Genomic DNA, 21,623 nt, shown 5'->3' with positions numbered 1-21,623 from the left:
TATTTTTGTTTAGTCCTAAGGGTATTTTTATTTTTTTACAAATTAATGAACAGTATGATTACTCCATTATCTTTGCCATTCAAATTTTTTAGCCTTGACTTCAATGGGTTGGTTGTAATTTTATAATGGTTTTTGTATTAGTATTGTTTAGCAATAGGAGCATTTTTGCTTTTGTACAAATAAAAAAACGAGAGAGAATTAGAAATTATTGATGAGTGTCTTGCATGCGTTAGATGTTTTTGAGCAACGCATGCAATTGGCTTTGAGGAATTAAAATGGTGATTTCACCGCATCATTAGATTCATCTTAGCATCCTTTTTCTCCATAGGTAGCACATATGTGGTGGGTGGGTCTGATTTAGAGCAAGTTTGCTTTTCTTTATTTCTTTCCTTTCCTTCTTTTTTTTCTCGGATTGCTTGTTGGCCATGTAAAAAATTATATCAAACCTTCAATATCTTTTTTCTTTTGATTTGGCCATTCTTTTTTTAATTTTAATTTTTTTATTTATAATTATTATTCCTAATTGGATTTTATTTTTGATTTCATCCTTGGTATTTTGATTTTTTAAATTTTTTGAAACTCGGTCCTTATTCTTTTAATTGTTATTTTTTTATTATTTTGAATCATTTTCTTTATTGATTTTTTTTAAATCCATCCCTAAGCATTTATTTTCATTTAATTTTGATGTCAAATTTGGTCCTAATTATTTTAATTAATTACTTTTTTTTAATCATTTTCTTAATTAGTTTTTCCTTTTCAATTTCATCCCTAAACATTTAATTTTATGTTGAATTTAGTTCTAATTATTTTAACTGCTATTTGTTTTGTTTTGCATTATTTTTTTATTGACTATTTTTTTAATTTCATTCTTCAATATTTATTTGATTATGAATATTGCTTCTTTGTTTTTTTGGACTTGTCATTAATTGGGTCATACCGGTCTCATAACTCAGGTCATAGATTTTAAAGATTAGACCGAGTTAACTTTAGTGTATTTTTAAAAGAATTTTTTTCAAATATGATTTTTTTTGGTATTTTTTTTATTTGTTATTTATAAGGTCATCCCAATTTCATATCCTTGATCATGTGTTTGATTTGTTAACATGGGTTGGTTATTGGGTTCACTCAAGATTTTTTTATATCTTTCCATCATATTGGTAGATGTACATTCCTTATATTTTGTTGTTGTGTTTGGCCTTACATAATATTTTTTATGGTGTGAGTTTATTCAATTAGTTTCATTTGTTTAAGCCATGAGTTTTTTAGAGTTGATTTATCTTTTATTTATTTAAATAAATAAATTTAGTAAACACAATCAAATAAAAGTCTTATTTTTATAGTTTGTTTATTGGTTATTGTTAGCGACTTTTTTTATTTACATAAATGGTTGTCGATACATTTATTTAGATGATTGCATACCTAGTATTTAGTTAAAAAAAATTAAAAACATGGCTTAGAGGAGACCACTTGCGTGACACTTCTTTTAATTTTTTTAAGGGTAGCTCCTTGATGCTTTGAAAAAAAATAATAGACTACACTTTACTTGCACAATCTAAATTTCAGGTTTATTCCAGACCAAGAGAAACTCATTTTCAATCATATTTCAATATAAAAAAAAAAAAAACTTAAAGAACACCTTAAACACTTTGTAAAATATATTCAGAGTCTCTAACAACCTAAAAATCGACTCAAAAATCTATAATCAACCTAAAATAAAAATTATTTTTTATTTCAGATCTATCATTTGAAACAAGTTTAAGGGGGAAAAACGCTTTGTATAAACTTTTATCATCAAAAGAAACTCATTGACATAAAAACCACTTGTTTTATGGTTGGAATCCGTCTCAACTAAGACTTTCTATCTCGATCACTTAAATCCGAACATTTTATCTCTCATCTATCAAACTAAGATTCAAAAAATAAGAAAAATAAAATTTAAAACTAAAATTGAATTTCATTAATTATAAATAACTGAAATTTTATAATTTGAAAAATTAAAAGACCAATCATTTTATGTTTAGTCCTAAGTTTATAAAAACATTTGTTTTTTCTATTTTTGTTATTTTAGTCCATTTTCTTTGAATCTTGATTTTTTTAATAAATATGCTTTAATTGTCATGAGGTTACAAGAGTGTACTAAAAAAAAAAAGGACATATTCCTTGTCTAACAGTGGTATGGAGGACCGTACATTTTCCCATGGTTTTTAGAGTTTTTCTTAATTCTTAATTAATGACCAGGCTTCGTTGCAACAGTTAAAATAACCATAAAACGAGAAGCAGCAAGAACAAAGGAACACCAAAATGCACTAGGCAAGTCTCGTGACAGTAGACTGCAAAACTTGCTTCTGCAAGTGTTTCTTCGTCCAGCAAAACTCATTGCCCCCGTCACTAACCATCCTACTGCTGCCACAAACTGAACAATCTGTTGCCAAATTCCTTCCAGTAACCACATAAGTAAAGAACAATATGGACCAGTTGTTCATTGCTCCAGTCACTAACCATCCTTCGTCCAGTTGTTTTAAAAGAATTTGGCTTATAAAAAAAAACTACTGGTCCATGTTCTGATCAGTACTATGCGTGCATGATCACCAACAGGAGGAAACTGATCTTATTGGAAACATATACATAGAACTAATTTCTGAGACATATATACTTCATAAAATAATTAACCCTAAACTTAGGTAGTGCAGATATGCTCTATGAACAGCCAAGACTATGCCTGTGTTCAAGAAATGATATATCCATCTATATATGTAAACTAATAAATCTTATCACAAACCTGAACCTATATAGCTACAACCCCTACCACCAATCAAGCCTGAATAATGCCATCATGGAGACTACAATTCTTTCTGCTTATAGAAGCAGTCAAAATAGTTGTGAGGCCTTATTTATTTGCCCATTGTGATGAATGGATGAACGAAAAATAGAAAACTATGCAAGACTTTCTATGTATAGAAAACCTACCTAACACATCATCTTCAGTATTGGGATAAAACTTTATGTTGCCAGTCAAAATTTAGCAAGACCACCGAGGAGGCTGGTTAATTAGAACTTAGAACCCACAATTGTTGATGTACAGGGAGCACTTGATACCTGAAAGAATCATGACTTGAACAAAAACATCCATTGGTGACAGTAAAAAACCCTCGGCCTATATCCACAACATAACTAAATCATCCTTGTCAAATTGTCAGTCCTTTTGAGAGGTGGAACAATTGCAGAAGTGATCTCCTTTAAATGGGAGAGAAGATGATCCAATCCCAAAGTCATGCAATATGGTTTCTTTCCGCCCTAGGATACATGAAGTGAGTTGTCCAAAGAGGTAAAGACTGCTCAAATCATGAGGTGGGTTGCTTTTCACCTCAGTACCATCAATTTGGTGCAAACTAATAGAAATAACAATATGTTAGCAGTAAAGCAGTAACAATAAATTAGAAGCTAGGATATTCCACCATTAATTTATTTCTTAGTGCAGATTATCATACAAGAAAAAAAGGCTACTAGCAGTAGAAATGAACAAATTGTGCCTGTAAAACTAAATAGGAAAGTGCAAGCACGGAAATTAACGAAATCTATTTCTGGTATGTGCATACTGGCTCCTGAAATTTGCATAAGGTCCTCCTTCAATTGTTAATGATGCCTGTGCTAGCTGGTTAATCAAGAGCCCCAGATTTGTTTAAGGAAATACTGCTTAATTAATTATGCTATTACAAATAATTACCTACCTTTTACTGATCTTAATTACCCGTTGTTTACCACTTGTCCTCGTATATCTCACAATTTCATATATATCTTCTCCCATTCGGTATAGTGAGTAGAAAGCAGCCTGCCCCCAAAATGTTTTGCAGCCTGTGGTAAGCCTTTACATTTTCTGGCTATTTTTTCCATAATTGCTTGAAGCTTTGGGTCTGTGTCAAACTTTGATTTTGCCTTCGCATGGTCTACAAGCATTGACAGACAATCGACATCTGTTAACACCTCTAGATGGTGAGTGGAGACGGCAGCCATGATTGATGGGATGCTGTTGTTTCGCGTGGTCACAACTATTTTAACTTCAGAACCTGCGAAGGGTTGGCATAGAAGATCCCATCGTTGATAGTCCAGATCGCAAACATGATCTAGCACAATTAAACAGCTCTTTCCAGAAAGTTTCTCTCTTAGCCTCACCTGAAGCAAATTCAAATTATCACTACAATTGCAAGCGTCAGTAACGCTCAGCAGGATTGTTCTTGTTATGCTCACAACATCAAAGTCTTTTGAATTATCAAAAACCCAAGCTCTCAAATCAAAAGCGTTGACCACTGTGTCATTATTGTACACAAGCTGAGCTAGAGTGGTCTTGCCGACCCCTTCCTTCCCACCTATAGCTACCACAAAAACCCTACCATTGGTTGCTGCTTCTCCCTTCAGTAACCATCCAAGAACGACCTCTATGTCCTTCTCTCTGCCATAAACATTAGATCCATCAAGTATAGAAGTTGTAGGGGTTATTTTCCCTCCTGATCTATGATACCTCTCTCCACAACTGTTTCTCAAATCTCTGGATCTTGTACTAATTTCCTCATTCTTGGTATCCATATCAGAACTTGGCGGTTTCAACAAACAGCAACAGATCAATTTCCCTTGACGGTGTGTGGTCGTGTTTTGTTTTGAAGCTTTGATCAACTGCGAGTTGTTTCTCTTGAACATCTTAATTTTTTGTGTCTAAAGGCAACTTTTCTGGGACTAGAAAATGAAGGGAAGCTGAGAGGATTTTTGGTTTGTTAGAAGCAAGAAGAAAATGAACTTGGTAGGGTCGGAAAAGTCCGCTGAAAGAGGATTGACTACTCAGATGGGTCCTGCTTGATATGTGAAGTCATATACATTTGAGAGAGAGCGAGAGAGAGAGAGAGAGAGAGAGAGAGGGCACGTAGCTTCGATCTTGCTGCGAAACCCTTGTGTTATATCACTCAAAACGCGTTTTGGTCGCTCATAAAAATGTAAATGAAATGATGAGGAATCAATAATTCCAAGAAGTCTTGGCTGAATTTGTAGAAAAATTACCGCAATTCAGTTCCAACTTTAATTTGAAAAGTCTTTACCACTGATTAATGCGGTAGGGTAACTATACTTGCGGTCTGGGTTAAGTGGCGTTTCGGATACAATTAGGGTTTCTGATTTTGTACTTGTAGCATGCCATGAAAACCTATCTTTCTCAAGTGGCAGGTGTTTCAAAGTCTCTTCTCCCACGACACGTACGGTTGCTTTCAGGTTACGTTGCTCAAATTTTATTTTATTTTTTATTAATAATACTAAACATTATATTTATATATATATATATATAAGTAACAGTTACCTAGTAGAAACAAACTAGACAAAGAAATTAACGATCGATGTTAAATATATATGAAATAACAGGATATTTAGCATTTGTTATTTTTACTAGCTTTAATAATTGGTAAATATATTTGAGCTTCATATTCATATTACCAATCACTAGATACTGAAAGATTATTTATGTGTGGGTAGTTTTAATTTATTGTGGTTGAAATTTATTTATATGTTTTCAAAAATGCAAGAGACTAATTTAATTATAGTTTTTTTAAGTTCTATAAAATATTAAAATCTAAGTATAAAAAACTATGATTCAGTAAATATTTTAACCTACCTTTCAGAAATAAACAAAAAATGTTAAATACAAGTAGAATCCAATAGTGTACATCATGCGGGGCACTACGAAACATGTACTTGTGGGATCATCTCCATTTATGTATCTTTTGAAAGAAAACCTCGACCCCTGATATTAGGTTTTAGGCTTATTGACAGTGAAATAAATGTTATTTTTTAAAGTAGCTTTTATTAGGAAATTAATTATTATTATTTTTATTTTTTAAAATTTATTTTTTATATCAACGGCCTATTAAAACAATACAAAAACACTAAAAAATTAATTTAAAACATAAAATTTAAAATTTAATAAAAAATCAGTTCAACTACAGCACAAAATAGAATCTAAGTCAAGGACTAGCCGCCGTATATTTATGAAAAATGAGGACTTAGCTTATGAAATATATCAGCTTAAACCTGAGATTTCATCAACCCTTAGATTTAAAATTTCTATCCCAGATAAACACTTGGATCCATATACAAATATAGCCAGAATTGACGAGCATCCTAAGTAAATAAACAAACAAGTCAACCTCTATATCGATAACAACTGAGACAAACTTAAATCATTATGTTTGGTCTCTCTCTCTCTCTCTCTCTATATATATATATATATAAGGGGGGAAAAATATTCATGGATTCGTTACCGTCTTCAGAAGAATTGTCATCAAATCGTTAAATAACTCCCTCTCCAACTCGTTGAAGTTGGAGAAACTTTTACATCAACTTGTTGGTGCATAATATCCACTATCTGTAATTGATCCATACACAAAAATCCATGCTCTGGTAATTTCGTATAATGATAACTGTGAAGCACTAAAAGTCGCAATCCGAGCAAAATGACAATTTTTTAATATATGGTGATATGAAGCCTCTTTTCTATAGGGATTTTATCCCCCCACACTAGAGCTTGTCAGGTTAAAATCAGATTTTATATGTGTGTGCAATAAAATTGGTAATAATTATTATGGTTGTATAAAGTGAAATATGTATATATGAAATCAGATAATTAAAAGGCACATTAATCGACACTTATTATAATTAATGATACAAACAGATCTTAACTCAGTCGGCAATTGCAGCTAAATAATTACTTGAGGTAAGAACAAGTGATTCGTCAAAGTGAAAACAAAAATTCATTCATATTAATACTTTCTTAATAACATGTGGAATGCTGAGGAATTTGAAGGCTCACAGCTCGTTAACATCCATGTCTAACAAACAAAGATGTATCAAATCACATCTTTGATGATATATATATTCCTAATTTACATTACATTATGATGGGGGCCTTGTGAATTGTCGTTAGTTCAAAGTCCACACAAGGCCAACTGGCTGCACAAAGATAAGAGAGATGGCAACGAAGCAGCACATAAAAAATGGTGATCGAAACATGATTTCTGACTCCGTCAAAGAACACACACGATTGGCAGCCAGCGAATTTGGGATTTATGGATTTGTTAGTTGAACGGTAGGCAAAGCTGCTTTAAGTCAATGTCAAGCCTGTCGATTGGCTTGGGCCTTGAGAAGTGAGACCTCGTACATCAACTTCAAACCATTTGAGTGGTGTCAAGCTAGAACGTAAGGAATGGTTCAGCCACCCTGTATTTATCTGGGGCTAATTGGTAAAATGACCCAGACTTATTGGTCAAGTTCTTCTTGATCCATAACTTTTTAATTTTCTTATTTTGATTCCTTAAACTATCATATTCATGCCAAATCAATGTGCGGTTTTCGTCGGGCTTTCTCGCATTAAAAAAAAAAAAAAAAACCAAGCAGAGACATGAGAAAGCATATTATTTGCGAATAATTTTTTTTTTTCAAATCATTTTATTTACCAACTAGCCTTATCCTTGGTTGAAGACTTTTAAGTTGGCTTCGGCCTTTTTTTTTACTAAGTGAAACTAGTAGAATATAAAATTTGAAAATACTGTTTGGAGCGTTAGAAAATGGGCTCAAATCTTCATCCTCTAGTCTATGATAACTTCTCTTTTTTGTGAGTTCTGGGCTCTCTACTCCCCTCAATAGCATGACGACAGTCTCCTCTTATAGATTAGATGTGCTTCTATGGAGCTTGCTTTTGATGTACTGTTCAAATATGTTTGACAAAGCAAGGATAAAAGTTTTTTCACATTCATGAACTCCAAAGGTTTAGAATTCAATGCTAAAACATGAAAGGAAAAAAAAGAGCAGAAAAACTTGAGAGAGAGTGCCAGGAACAGAAATGCCTCCACTTCTTCTTCAATTAAAGGAATGATCGAAGGTGAATCATGCATGCAGGTATCCCTGCGCAGTAAGCCAAGTGCTCAGGGACCATGTCATTTAATATAAATAACGCAGAAAAATTTTAGGATCAAACAATCAATTGAATATCATTGCTATGACAACAAAAGTTACGAATGAAAACATCAAGTGTGAGAGTAACAGTAGCACCAGTTATGGCCCCATACCATGATCATTGGCACGAACAGCTAAATGTTCCTCGAATGAAAGTCAAATCACCAAAAAAAAAAAACAGGTTCTCACCTGTCTTATCATGAAAAATAATAAGGAATGATAAGGAATTGCCTTTACGCCTTTATGCCTTGAGCCTGCACTCTTAATAAAGATTTTCCGGGTATTCGCCATTTAAGTCATTGTCCACAGCTTTGGCTTAGTTCCAATATTGTCCTAGCTGTAAAAAAAGTTCGCCTTCTACCTTCCTTCTTAGGGTAATTAGGAATGTGAAGGCCTCTCCTTCAATTCCTGATGCAGAATGAAGAGAGCCTTTTTATTCCAGAAAGTTGACTGAGACACTAACTCAAAATTGCACGAGAGAGGAACGTGTAGATAGAGGTTCAGAAGTACCAGTAGATAAGGTAGGTACAGGTGATCAAATTATCATAGATAAAGCAAGTCCACGGTTATTATGGAAAAAGTATATAGTGTTATACATGTCCGAGAGAAAACAATATACTTGCTTGCAAATGTTGAAGAGAAAACAATATACTGACTAGCTTCTTGATGAAGATTTGTTGGGAGATAAATTAACAATCTGTATGGAGATACAGAATATATGTTATTTTAAACTGTTTGTTAAGCTTGATTCACTTGATGAATAGCTTGAATTTTTAGTTAGTTCTTCAAACACTACAGAGTGCAAGAAGCTTATAAATAATGAAGTCTGGTGTTGGAGCGTATAAGAGATTGATTTTGAAGTAAGAGGATGAAGAATGGTACCTGATTCTCTAGTTTACTTTCAATTAGATTTTCGCACTATGAAATTGCTAAGGACTTCAGATTGATGGGCAACATCCCTCTTGGAATGGAATTGAGAAATGGACACCAACTAATTGGCAACTCTTCAAAAAGGCACTGACTGCTCTTACAGCCATTCATCACTGTCAAAATCCCATCAGGAATTGACTCGAGTTGTGGGAACGCTGGATTTTATCCTGCTTTGATTATCTTTGATGGTTTTATTCAAACAATCTATTATCACGACTATAACCATGACAATCCGGGTCAGACAAATCAAATTAAACAATGAATTGTGTTAATCAACATGCTGATTGAAAAAGATTCATTTGTCAAAGATTAAGAATGTCCAAGTTCATCACATTATCTAAACACGAGATCACAAATAAATTAATATTTGTCAAATAAGAGCCACCAACCATGGGGTATCCAGTTAAAAAAGACAGGAGCGAGAGAGTGGCAGTTAAGGTTTGATGCCCTTTGGCAGTCCAGGCAACCACAGCAATATCGCAAATAGAACCACTGCATACTCCTGTGAGGAAGCAAATTGAGCTGGGTTATGTCTGAGTCAACAATGGGTTCCATTCCTTGTCTTTCAAAGAGTTGTCTGGCGTCTTGTGATGCCTGCCCAAATCCTTTTCCATGTGCAGCTATCTGCAATGATGGTTGCAATGATCAATCAGTCTAAGTTGACCATATGCCATTGATTAATCGAGTCTAAAGACAACGTGAAACGGACTTACATAACCAGTGAAGATGATTCATTGATATATAATACAAAAAGCAGGTAACTCAGCTACCGGGAAATATCACCATGAGTGTTTGTTTATAAATGAGCAATAACTTGGCAAAACTGATTTGGTTTGCAATGCCAGATTGTAAGTGTGTTTTACCTCAAGTGGAGCCCCTTAAATTGAACAGTTGGTGCTGCTTCTACGTTTAGTATTTCTTACATGCATGCAACACAGCAAAAGGTAAGTAAATTGCTGGGGGTCAGTTTTAAAGAGATTACCAGTACAAAGGCCTAATCATTGCCATGTCTGAAAGTAGACTCCATAATTCCAAGACAGCAATGAGCACAAGCAAACATGAACTCATCCTCTCCCTCACGCAAAATCAAACCCCAAGTGATGATTATCAATTCTTCAATAGCAGGCACAAATAGAAATGATTATCAATTCTTCAATAGCAGGCACAAATAGAACCTAAACAAGCGCTTCCAAGATTCCAGTTAAAGCTCTTAAAAAAAATTCAGTACTAGATTGCATTACTCAAAGATAATCCAGAGCAATTACCTCACTGACTGTCAAATTAATGACATGCCTCATAACTTGTGCAGTCCAAGCCAATCTCAACACCGATGCAATAATGTTCAAAGGAGGAAAGGTCATAAACAAAGCTCCAATCACAACTAAAATCCACAAAGACATCCACAATAATCCAACTCCAAGCAAATGATAACTGAGTTGGGTCAAATCATACAACTACAAAGCAGGTTCAAGCGATTTAATCATCGTTTAGCAACAATATCCAAGCTTTTTGGTAACTCACGAAGCATATAAGCCATTGCCACTTGAAAAAGCGGTAAGAGAAACTCCAGCACCATCAGTGCTGGGCCTTGGGAAGCAAATCAAGAGATAATATGAAAGGAGCATGAATCTGGGTCATTATCATTATCTAACTGCCTTTGTCCAGTGCTATACAAATGACAAAGTAATGCATAGTAGCAATACTATTTCAACTTATGGTTGGTAAAACTTTAACATCCTCCTCTCTTTTTCTCTATCACTGTCAGAAGCTTCGATGATTCCTTGAATTCCCTTGAATAAAAGAAAAAATACTGGCCCAACAGCAACAATCATGATCAGGACAAACAGAAACAGAGATATTTTGTTGGTGTACCTTCCAGTTTCAATGATGTTGCTGACAACTGGTCTCAAAATGGGGAACCCAAACATATTTCAGATTGATAACTTGGAAATCAGGAAGAGTAACGTTGAAGGAAGCAATACAAAAAAGACAGCGAGCACAAGAACACAAAATTAGGCCAAATAGAGATCACTAAAACACTAATTCAATATTTTATTGCTAGATATTTTCTCTTCAAGTAGTTTACCTCTCTAGGAGGTTTACAGCTCTTTTAATCAACCCAAAAACTAACCTAAACAAACTAGCTAACCTGAAATAAAAGAAAAGCAATAAAAGTCATAAATAAACAAGGAAAATTGTCCTAAATAAAGCTGGAAAATAATAATAAAATGCTAAACTTAATAGTAAAAAGAATCACAAACCAACTAGAAAAATATAACAAATCCCAAACAGTAACTTATGGGCATTATTGAAAGACCTTCCCATTATCAGATTACTGTGAAATTTTAACCATATAGGATACAGAGTTTCTAGAATCTTCAATCCCTGGTCAAATCAGATCAAAAATTATGCTCAATAATATAAAGCTGCGCATTAGGAAAAAATCTCCTGGATCAAAAAGCTTACAAGTTTAAGAGGGAGGGAGGGAGAGAGAGAATATTACTACTTTAATCTCCTGGATCAAAAAGCTTACAAGTTTGAGAGGGAGGGAGGGAGGGAGAGAATATTACTACCTTTTTAAATTTACATGGCTGACTTGAAAAACAATCAAGAATTTATGACACCTTTCTACAACCTGTGAATACACAAATAAAGTTCAAATTAATGGCTTTTCTAGAACGGTTTGAACAGAGACCAAAACTTGGACAATGTCTTGCCAAAATTTTCAAAACTTCTTCATTATCAACCAAGTTTAATCACTGCTAAATTCAAAAGGCAAAGACCTTAAAATCAACTATAAATCAAAAGAGAAGGAGAGAGAAAAGAAGGGGAGCTGAAGCTATCATGTACGCAAGTAATTTTTTTAAACAATGAACTTACTTGTGGGGTTGGTGTAAAGGAGGCTGAGGAGGAGGAGAAATAGCCATTCTGGAAGAACCATTGATGACAATCCTCAAGGCGCTTGTTAACTTCAACGTTTACATCGTTGACACATGAGAATCCCCCGACTGGCTATTGTTATTATTGACAACAATATTAATGTGAATATCTACCATCATTGTTGATACTGGATTTAAGCAAAAACTACATGTAACTATAGCCAATCAGAATAGTGAATTTCCTCGTTAAGAAAGGAAAAGTTAAAGAACCAGCAGGTAGTATATTACACCAGTTAGAAAGCACATACTATATATCACCAGTCAAATGCATCTATGACCACCTTGAAGTCTTCAATGTACACAGGGAGGTGGTATATTTCATCACAACGCATTCTAATAAAAAAAATATCACAAATAAAACCACAACAAAAGCTCAGAACTAAATGAATACTCGCAGAGGAAGAAAACCTGTATCTTTTATTCTAAAAAGTCGTTCCAATCTATGCATGAAACCATATCTACAGTAGAACAAACTATGAATCACTAAACAAATTATGAAATCATTATTCAACGTCTATCTTATCAAAGTTATATAAGACCAAAGAAAAAGAGACCCAAAAAAACCAAAAAAAAAAAAAGTTACTTCCCCTACCCTAAATCAATAACCAAGAGAAAAAACTTCTTATTCCCAAACAGTCATCGGCGAACTAATCACCCATCGACCGCAACTCATCCAATTGTGCTCTAATCTGATCCTGCAACAACTCCAGCCGCTTGGAATAAACCTCTAACTCCAATATATGTTGCTTCCTCCACTTCTCATCCATCATCATCGCATCTCCCGCTCCAAAACTCAATGGCGTCGCATTCATCGCCAGCCTGCCAACTCCCCTCCCAACACCACCCATTCCTGCTCCCGCCATATTACTCGACAACTCCTTAAATAAAGGCGACAAGCAACTCCTCACCGTCTCCTCAATTACACTCGACACATTCCCATTCCCAGTCCCACCCCCACCCCCAGTAACATTAGTCTCATTCCCTACAAACCCATCATTCAACACACGATTCTCCTCCATCTTCACACCAACAGATCGCGATCTTGACCTCTTTCTTGATCTAGGAGTAGACTTATGATCCTCAATTTTAACAACAACATCACCATCCATCATCACAGTATGGTTATTATAGTTAGGGTTTCCACCATCATCATCATCCAAATTATTCCCATCTTCATTGCTAAAACCCGCAATTTTTCCTGTAGAACTCCAGATCTTCCTCGAAATCTCAAAAGTAGCCTGATCATGTGGGGATTTAAAGCAAAAATCTTTGCCAGAATTTATCTTATTCAGAACATTACGATACTTCTTCTTTAAACGACGTAGTTTCTCAACGAGCTGATTCTTGTTAAAATCGAGTTGGAGTTTCGATTTGATTTGATCATAGAATAAAGCAGTGTCGTTATGGTGATGATTAGCAGTACCTTTTGTGGTGTATTCTAAAAACCCTTGGAGGAGTTCAATTTCATCTTCGTCAGTCCACAATCGTTGAAATAACCGCCTGGTGTCATCAAATTGCGGTTTTTTCGAGTCTTGGGAGAGGACTGTCGTTTCAGGGGAAACGCGTTGCCGTTTTGATGCATCAAGTGTGGAATCAGTGGCCACCATGGTGGTGGTGGTGGTTGTGACGGCGGGGATGGAGGCGGTGGTCGGCGGGGATGGAGGCCGTGGTGACGGCGGGGATGGAGGCCGTGGTGACAGCGGCGGAGGTGGAGGTGTCATCGTCTTCGAGTAATTCTTCGGATAAGACGTCATCATTTTCGGGCAAGGTGTCATCGTTTTCGATTTCCAGATCGTCTTCAAGATCGTCGTTTTGAGATTGGGAAGATTGATCGTCGTCATCTTCGTCGTCAACTTCTAGGTCCTGGTCAAAAACGGTGTCATCTTGCTCTGCTGCCATTAGAGCGAGCGAGAGAGAAAAGGGGGCCTTAGGGTTGAATTTTTGCGCGTTGGACGTATGTTGATACGAGGGGGGGCAGGGAAGTATAGCAGTCCGTAAAAATTGTTCATTTAACCCGGGTAAACTTCAATTTTGATACTATTGATTCATCCAATTTTCGATTTGACCCCGTTAGTTTAACTTTTCCCAAATTAATCTTTATAATTTATAAAATGTTCTAATATAAACCCCAATCATTAAATAATCTCTTGTTAATTTGTCTTTTTTAGTCTATTATTATTATCATTTTAAGCATTGTGATGAGATATTATAGCATTTTCGGGGTTTGAGAGGAAAAATAGAAGAAAAGCATGAAAAAACAAATAAGATCTTAAAAAAGTAAGGCTTTGTTAGTTAATAATAAGATAAGACCAAGTGTTTTTCCTGGTCAATCCATGTGGTTTTTTCCTTAAAACTTTTGTGAATACTTGCAAATATTTAGCATGTATCTAATTAATGATTTTAATTGATATAATTCACTTATATTTAAATACTTGATTTTATTTCTTTTTAATAAGATTCAGTGATAAAAAGAATCTAATAAATGCACTGAGATAGTTTTTAAAGAGCTCTCGTTAGTTTTTCTCTTGGTAATAAAGGGTGAATTGAGACTGCGATATGTATAGAGGTAATATTGTGAAATTATAAACTATGAGGGTAGAAATGTAACATTGATGGATCCGGAATGGTCAAAAATATTGTTTGCCCTTTTCGTGGAGAGTACCAAAAATGGGTCTGGACTCTGGAGAGCGCTCACTGGACGGGAAGTGCAATTTCCAAAAACGGTGTTCTGGCCCAGCCCTGCACGAACCAGAAAGGTAAATTTGAAAAAAAAAAAACAAAAATCATATTTTTAGACTAGATCGGTGTATCGTACTCGGTGGCTGGCTGGTTTGTTTTTTTTGTGATTTAAAAATGATAGTATTGAAGCCTTGTTATCATGTTTTAAAGCAAAATAAATTTATTAGGACTAATAAAATCATTTAATTAAATTTATCATTAAAAAAAAAATGTATTAATAGGTGATAGTGATAATATGTAGAAAAATAACACATAATAGAAAAAAAATTATATAATTAAATTATAAAATAACTCAATTTTAAATGATAAAATTAACAAAAAAATCGAAGTCATGAAGCAAGATTTTTATCCTAAAAAGCAACTAACAAAAAAGTTTAACCTCTAATAAATTTAATGTTAAAGACTAAAATTTAAAAATAAAATCAATATACAAAAATAAAAATAAAAAATAATTTTAGTTCAAAGTAACATTTTATATATATGACCCAGATCATGAGATAAAAATCACCATGTTGCAAAAAACAATACAAAGCTTGCTTCCTAGTAATTCAATAATAAATGATAAATTTAAAAAAATTAATTTTTAAAATGATCCAACATAAAAAGATAAAGAGCTATTAAAACAATAAAGATCATGTTTGATATAAAAATAAAATAAAGTATAATAATATAAAAACCTTGATTAAATTTAAGTTAGTATGAAAAATTTATAAATCTAGTTCATAAAGTCTAATTATCATTGTACAAAGCAAGATAAAAAATTTTTAAAAAGTTTTATCTTTATCGAAAACAGTGTTAAAGAATAAATTATATATAAAAAATAAGTGTAAGAAAAAAGTAAAATTATGTATTGAATGAAATTTGAACTAATATTTCTTATCTAAGTTATGAAACCAAAATTATCATATAAAAAAAACATGAAACTCAATTATTATTTAATTAAATATTAAATGATGAAATTAAAAAGATAAAAAAATTTTAAAAAAAAATCAAAAAAGAGAAAATAATAAGGACTTAACATGATATTTAAAATAAAATAAAATAATGATGGATGAAATTGAAAGCAGAATTAATTAAGAAATTAATATGAAAAATAAAAACTAAAATAACGAAAACTAAATTTAAAATGAAAATCAAATCCAACCAAACAACAAGGATGAAAATTAAAAAAAAAACTTTAAAAAATAATATTTTTAAAAAAACCAATCAGAAAAACAAGATTATTATTAGAATAAAACCACAACGAGAAGACACTTTTTAATTTTGGTTAGAGGAACATGATTATCGGGAAAATAAAATAGAAAAGAGAGGAGAGATTCATTTGTCATCAAAATATTTTTGAGTCAATATATATTCAGTATTTCATGAAATGTTTGATCATTTATGATTTGGATGACACTGTAATTAGTTATTTCTATTCTCAAGAAAACACTGTTTAAAAAATATTAGCATCATTCATATAATGATATGGGTTATGCATATACTATCATTTGTTTTTAATAATAATTTGTATTTATTTTAAACATTGAATTACTCTAAAGTCCAGGTCATAATGTTTTTTTTAAAAAAAAAACAAAAAACCCCTAGGTGCAACCATGATAAAACTTGATTTTAAGAAAAAAGTTAGTCATTTTAATTTTCAAGTTAAAAATCAAACCCTGAAAAAAGCCTTTTTGTGGCGAGTTGAATAAATTTTGTAATTAAAAGCTATTTAGTAATTTATGGTTGAGATGCCCCTGTCAATTTGTAAATTGATGCTGTAAAAAATATTGTAATACCACTTAAACCAGGTTAGAGGAAGATGATTAATTTACCATGCGAATCTGGTAAAATATGAGTTCTTTTTTCCAAATACTGACCAATTTAGTTTTCTTTTAATTTTAATTTAAGTAATTGAAAATTTAACACGTGATTTTAAAAACGTAATTAGATCCATCCCGCTGACTTTCATTGACAAAGTATAGTGTAACGTACGGTCTGAAGAGTTAATTCATTTCAGCAAATAAATATCTTTGAAATCACAAAAGTAACCCCGTCACCAAAAAGAAGGCAATTTTTACAGTGACACAGTTCATATCCAAATTCAATCTTTATACATTATATATAGTAATCTCAGTATTAGTAGTCTGTTTAAGACCTTATTAGAAAATAATTTAATTCAATGTACAAATATTAGTCCGATAGCATGACACAATGATATTTAAAGCAGTAAATATCTCTTCAATAACGCATCTTAAGGGCATAATCATACCTCTCAACGTATCTCAATTCTCAAAAAAAATTCAAATAATATCTTTTCTCGACTATTTAAAATACGTCTTTATTATAGTTTAATTTAACTATATTATTTAATTTGAATTCAATTAATTAATAAATTCAATTTACATTGAATTCAATTTATTTTTCTGTAATACTCTCCGCATCTTTTCTCTAACACCAGTCTTTTAATTTTATATTATTTTTCAAGAATTTAATATTATTTAAAATTTAGTTATTGAAACTGGAAAGGTTTATGATATTTTATTAAAACCTCTATAAATCTAATCTAAGAGGGTTTCAAACACGCTGATTAATGCTATTAAAACTACAGGTCGTTTGAAATAGGATCTTCTCGTGTTTTCTTTTGAAAGACTGGCGTTAGAATTAGCTGGTGGTGACTTGTATATCTCTTCTCCACCTCTCGTGGTGCAAAGCTCGAGTTGCTACCGCCAGAAGAGGATGGGCCCGCCACCAGAAAGCAAACGGTCTCCGCCGAAGAAGAGGAGCTCGACAACTCCGACATCAATAAGGTCGCTGGAACATGACACACTCTGTATCATATTCTCCTACCTCAATCTCTTCGATGTCGTTCGCTCCTCTGCCGTTTGCAAATTCTGGTATTATTTACAACTTACATGCGCCTCTCACTCTCTATTTCATATAATTGTAAATACGAAACTCTCTGCTTCTCTACCGAAGTCATTCCGTGTGCTTGTGTGTGCAATTGAAGGAATGAGATCATAAAAAGATCGAAGTTGCTGCAATTACTCTACCTGAAGCAACAAAGAAGAAGTAGCAGGAGTGATTTTTCAGAGGAATCATTGAATGTGTATCTGGAAGAGTTAGCAGTAGAGCACCAAAGGCAATCTTTAGTACAAGGTTCTCTTCACATTGATCAATGGAAAGGGCATTCTCTTGGGTACACTGCATATCCCTTTTTTATTTTCTTCTTTAATCATGTCTTTTTACTGGGATGAAAACATGAAATATTTTATTAGATCCTGAAAGCTGTAAAGATTTTTTATTTTATTTTTTATGAATGGATATTTGAGTGATTGTGTGTGTGGTGTTTTCTAACTTTGGTTTTTATCAGGGTTGACCAGTGCCGTATGAATAGGGGCTTGGTTCTTACCGGTGTTGGTGATAAGGTCTGGTCTCTCCCTGCCAACTTATAGGATGATGTTCGACTAGATGACACATCTATTTGGGCTTTATTTTTTCTTTTGATTTTATTTACATGTAGGGCTAGCTGTAATGATCTTGAAAGTAATGATAACAATATGGTGAAGTACCTTATGATCTTCAAAGAGCATGCAAAGTTCAATATTTCATTTTTCATGTCTTAAATGATTGACTGGATGTAAATTTCTAAAAAAATTATTCTGTTGTCATCATTCATGTGGTGCCCATTCCTTGTTTCCCTGAATAAGGGATGCTGCTGCACTAGTCAATTTTGCTAACATTTTGCATAGCAATGATACCAGGTTATGCGTCTCTGGTCACTAGAAAGCTACAAATGCATAGAAGAATATTCCATTCCAGATGGAGTCCCTCTGGTTGACTTTGATTTTGATGAGAGCAAGGTAACTTGTAGAAGCATGTCATTCCTTCAAGTATCTTATGTTTATGGAATCTTATTTGCCCAACCTGTTTTTATTCAAGTGCATGACACTGAAGAAAAAGGCAGTCATTCCTTATATTGACATAGTTCACCAGATAGCAGTGATGGATATCATCTGTTAATACACCTTTGTTTTGCATTTTTATAAATGATACTGATTATGAAAACAAATCATGATTCAACATTCACAACTGGATAAACATCTTCTGAACATCTTCAATTATATTTTAGATTGTTGGTTTGGTTGGTACACGGATATGCATATGGAGGCGCAATGGGCAGAGAAGTATATTTCCCTCACGTGAAGGCCAATTCATGAAGGGTTCATGCATGCGGTATGTAGGCCAACTAATACTGATTCTTTGTTTCATTTCAAATTCTCCTTTAGTTACTGGGTATGAGTTAACAAGTTTACCTTAGGTGAGAAGTGCACTGTTCATATAACAGCTCTCCTCTTTTATAGAAGCGAGAGGGCATTGAATGTTCTCTTTTCTCTTCTTTGTTGACATCCTTGTTGCTCATAGTAATTCCAATCTCGATCACAGACAAGTGTAATAGCACAATGTTGCACTAATTTGATTACAAATTTCCATTTAATTAATGAATATATCATTTATTACTTCTCCTTAAATGTTCTTTTATTTCATCTTTGCAATTCCATTTAGGTGATTGCAAGCTGGTTTGCTTGAATGTTTTAGAATTAAAGCTTTCTTTCTTTTTTATTTGTGTGGGTGGAAAAATAATTTGGTCCCTTCTCTCCTTAAAGTTACTTTGATCCAGAGGCTGTGGTTGGATGTGAAGATGGGACAGCTCGTGTGTTTGACATGTACAGTAAGAAATGTTCTCGAATCGTTAGGTATGTGCTGGGAACTTTTTTTTTCCTGTTATCTTCTTTTTGTTTCCATTACTCCTTGAAATTCCAGCGGGCAGGCTTAGGTCATTCTTGAGCAGTTAGCCATGACCGTGTCCATTTTTCGGTGGTTTGTTTTTTTGGAACAATGATCTCTTGCATTTTCTTATATTTTAATCTCCTCTTTGCAGGATGCACACTGAACCTGTGACTTGTTTATCTTTAAGTGAAGATCAATTAATTATTAGTGGTTCCTCTTTAGGAAGAATCACAGTATCTGGTCTTTCATCTGACCAGAGGGTGGCTACTCTGAGACCCACTGATTCCACAGGTTTGTAATGTATTGGTTCTGTTGCTCCGAGTAAATTTGCATTCTGGTCATGCATTTTGTATCCTTAACAATTTCTCTTTTACTGTAATGTTGCACTTATGGTAGCGTACAGTTTTAGAGTGTTGGTTCATTTTGTGTTTTCTGCCAGGGTGAGAAACAGTAGATTGGCCTCTGGGCATCCCATTGACATTGTGTTATTCTGATTCAACTTCTTCTGACAGGCATAAAGACTTTGTGTTTCAACCCTGTTTCTCATCTAGTGTTTGCTGGAACTACTGCTGGATATGCTTCTTGTTGGGACCTTAGGTAACCAAATCACACTCATTCTCTGGTGTTGCCCAAATATGTTCTGATGGTATTTTATATTATCAACGTTAACTTGTACTACTTTGCCCAAAAAAGCACAATTGTGTGAAAGTGTGAGAACACAATTGATCAAAGATGCTAGCAAAAGATGGGGAACACCAAGCATTTGTATCCTTGATACCCCTCCTACTTGCTCGGCCCTTGCAAAGGGACATAGTGGCCAGAGTTAAGATAGTTTTCTAACTATTTAGCATCTCAATAAACCATACTGAACTTCTGGTGGCTGTGTGACCGGATCTATAATCTTCTCTCTGTATGTATATATGAACATAGATGTATTCTAACCCTCCTTATCTGTTGCATGGCATGTCGGTTTTGGCATGTTGTTTAATTTATTCGCTAAATTGAGTTGGCTTTAATTAAAAGCCACCATATGGATGCGTTGGAATTCTCTACCACTATATGTGAGAATTTATTAGAAGTAATGTAACACGACCTTATTCTTTCTCCTTGTTTCCAGTCCTCTTGTCATCATGTCCAAAGGGCCCTGCAGTTTTTGTCTAGTTTTATGTGTCCTTCCAGCACTAACAACTGATCGAGCCTTTTCTTTTTCCTTTTTTTTTTTTGTCATCTTATAGGACTATGAGACAACTTTGGAAAACACGAGTGAGTTCAAATGTTGTATATTCTTTGCAACACATGCGTAGCGACACTTCAACACTGGTAGTTGGTGGAATTGATGGTGTGCTGCGTGTTTTGGATCAGAACACTGGAGAAGTCCTTTCAAGCTATGTCATGGACCATGGCACCTCGACAAGTTCTGGGTATACTAATGGAGTAATAGAAAGGAAGATAGGAAAGAGGCTTCCTAACGATTACAACATTGACAGAATCCCTAAAACTGTTCGACCTCCTATCACATGCTTGGCTGTTGGGATGCAGAAGGTCATCACGACACACAACATCAAGAACATCAGAATGTGGAAATTCAACAATTTAAGGGAACTAAACTAGCAGTATAGTCAGACAAATGATAATGACAAAGAATGATTCTACAGTGCCTTCACATGAATGTTGAACAAACAGTGACAAAAGAAGAAGAAGAAGAAGAAGAAGGGTGTTGATGCTGTGAATGGAAATGGTCAAAGGCAATCCGGGGTCTCTGATCCATCATTATTCTCTCGTTTTGTCCAGCAGCTTCTCATCAAAGAACGAAATGCTTGCTTATGTGGAGGTTGACTGTCCTGGAAAGTTAAGTGATGCGAATGAATTACTTTGCCAGCTCTTGAGCAATTTTCTTATATGTCCAAGTAATTTCTTGCCGGTAAATCCCAAAGTGATGGGGATGCCTCCCGGCCAACAGTTTCAAAACTTAAATGTTTTCGGGGATGATTTGTGGTGCAAGTATTTTTATCTGTAAATTAAAGTAATTCAGTGCATCCCTTTTGACTAGTTAGAGTGTTTGTAACATCATTTAATAAAAAAATGAATTTCTTTCTGGTTAAAAATTATTGTTTTTAGTATTTTTAAATTATTTTGATATATTAATGTTAAAAATAAATAAATAAAATTTAAAAATTATTATTTTAATATATATTAAAAAAAAACAATAATGATGATGGTATGTAACTCCAGGAAAAGCCTGCACTTTCTAATTTATTT

At 33.8% G+C, this 21,623-nt stretch overlaps 3 protein-coding genes and 1 pseudogene across 3 annotated transcripts; 1 reads left to right on the top strand and 3 right to left on the bottom strand.

Moving 5' to 3' along the window:
- Positions 1 to 3,777: 3,777 nt before the first annotated feature.
- LOC105126465 (putative disease resistance RPP13-like protein 1) lies at positions 3,778 to 4,581 on the bottom strand. The gene has a single exon (XM_011027334.1). The coding sequence runs from the start codon at positions 4,579 to 4,581 to the stop codon at positions 3,778 to 3,780; it is 804 nt and encodes a 267-aa protein (XP_011025636.1).
- Positions 4,582 to 10,068: 5,487 nt separating this feature from the next.
- LOC105126464 (uncharacterized) lies at positions 10,069 to 12,166 on the bottom strand (annotated as a pseudogene).
- Positions 12,167 to 12,252: 86 nt separating this feature from the next.
- LOC105126357 (mediator-associated protein 1-like) lies at positions 12,253 to 13,834 on the bottom strand. Its single transcript, XM_011027201.1, has 2 exons — positions 13,522 to 13,834; positions 12,253 to 13,481 (listed from the first exon to the last, which is right to left on the bottom strand). Exons 1-2 carry the CDS (start codon positions 13,752 to 13,754, stop codon positions 12,503 to 12,505), a joined length of 1,212 nt encoding a protein of 403 aa, XP_011025503.1. The 5' UTR covers positions 13,755 to 13,834; the 3' UTR covers positions 12,253 to 12,502.
- Positions 13,835 to 17,168: 3,334 nt separating this feature from the next.
- LOC105126356 (F-box family protein with WD40/YVTN repeat doamin) lies at positions 17,169 to 21,472 on the top strand. Its single transcript, XM_011027200.1, has 9 exons — positions 17,169 to 17,470; positions 17,584 to 17,772; positions 17,947 to 18,001; positions 18,338 to 18,436; positions 18,706 to 18,809; positions 19,241 to 19,330; positions 19,516 to 19,655; positions 19,877 to 19,961; positions 20,600 to 21,472. The coding sequence occupies exons 1-9, from the start codon at positions 17,313 to 17,315 to the stop codon at positions 20,973 to 20,975; spliced, it is 1,296 nt and encodes a 431-aa protein (XP_011025502.1). The 5' UTR covers positions 17,169 to 17,312; the 3' UTR covers positions 20,976 to 21,472.
- The last annotated feature ends 151 nt before the right edge of the window (positions 21,473 to 21,623 follow it).

The sequence above is a fragment of the Populus euphratica genome, unplaced genomic scaffold, assembly GCF_000495115.2.
Source record: "Populus euphratica unplaced genomic scaffold, PopEup_1.0 scaffold78.1, whole genome shotgun sequence".
NCBI classification, from domain to species: Eukaryota; Viridiplantae; Streptophyta; class Magnoliopsida; order Malpighiales; family Salicaceae; genus Populus; species Populus euphratica.
Note: the sequence above shows the minus strand (reverse complement) of the source record. Positions and strands in the feature narration are given on the sequence as shown.

Coding starts and splice junctions, on each gene's coding strand:
- LOC105126465 (XM_011027334.1), bottom strand. CDS start 4,581: ATGGATACCAAGAATGAGGAAATTAGTACAAGATCCAGAGATTTGAGA.
- LOC105126357 (XM_011027201.1), bottom strand. CDS start 13,754: ATGGCAGCAGAGCAAGATGACACCGTTTTTGACCAGGACCTAGAAGTT. Junction 13,482..13,521: donor TCCATCCCCGCCGTCACCAC/GGCCTCCATCCC, acceptor CATCCCCGCCGT/CACAACCACCACCACCACCA.
- LOC105126356 (XM_011027200.1), top strand. CDS start 17,313: ATGGGCCCGCCACCAGAAAGCAAACGGTCTCCGCCGAAGAAGAGGAGC. Junction 17,471..17,583: donor TCTGCCGTTTGCAAATTCTG/GTATTATTTACA, acceptor GTGCAATTGAAG/GAATGAGATCATAAAAAGAT. Junction 18,002..18,337: donor TTACCGGTGTTGGTGATAAG/GTCTGGTCTCTC, acceptor CAATGATACCAG/GTTATGCGTCTCTGGTCACT.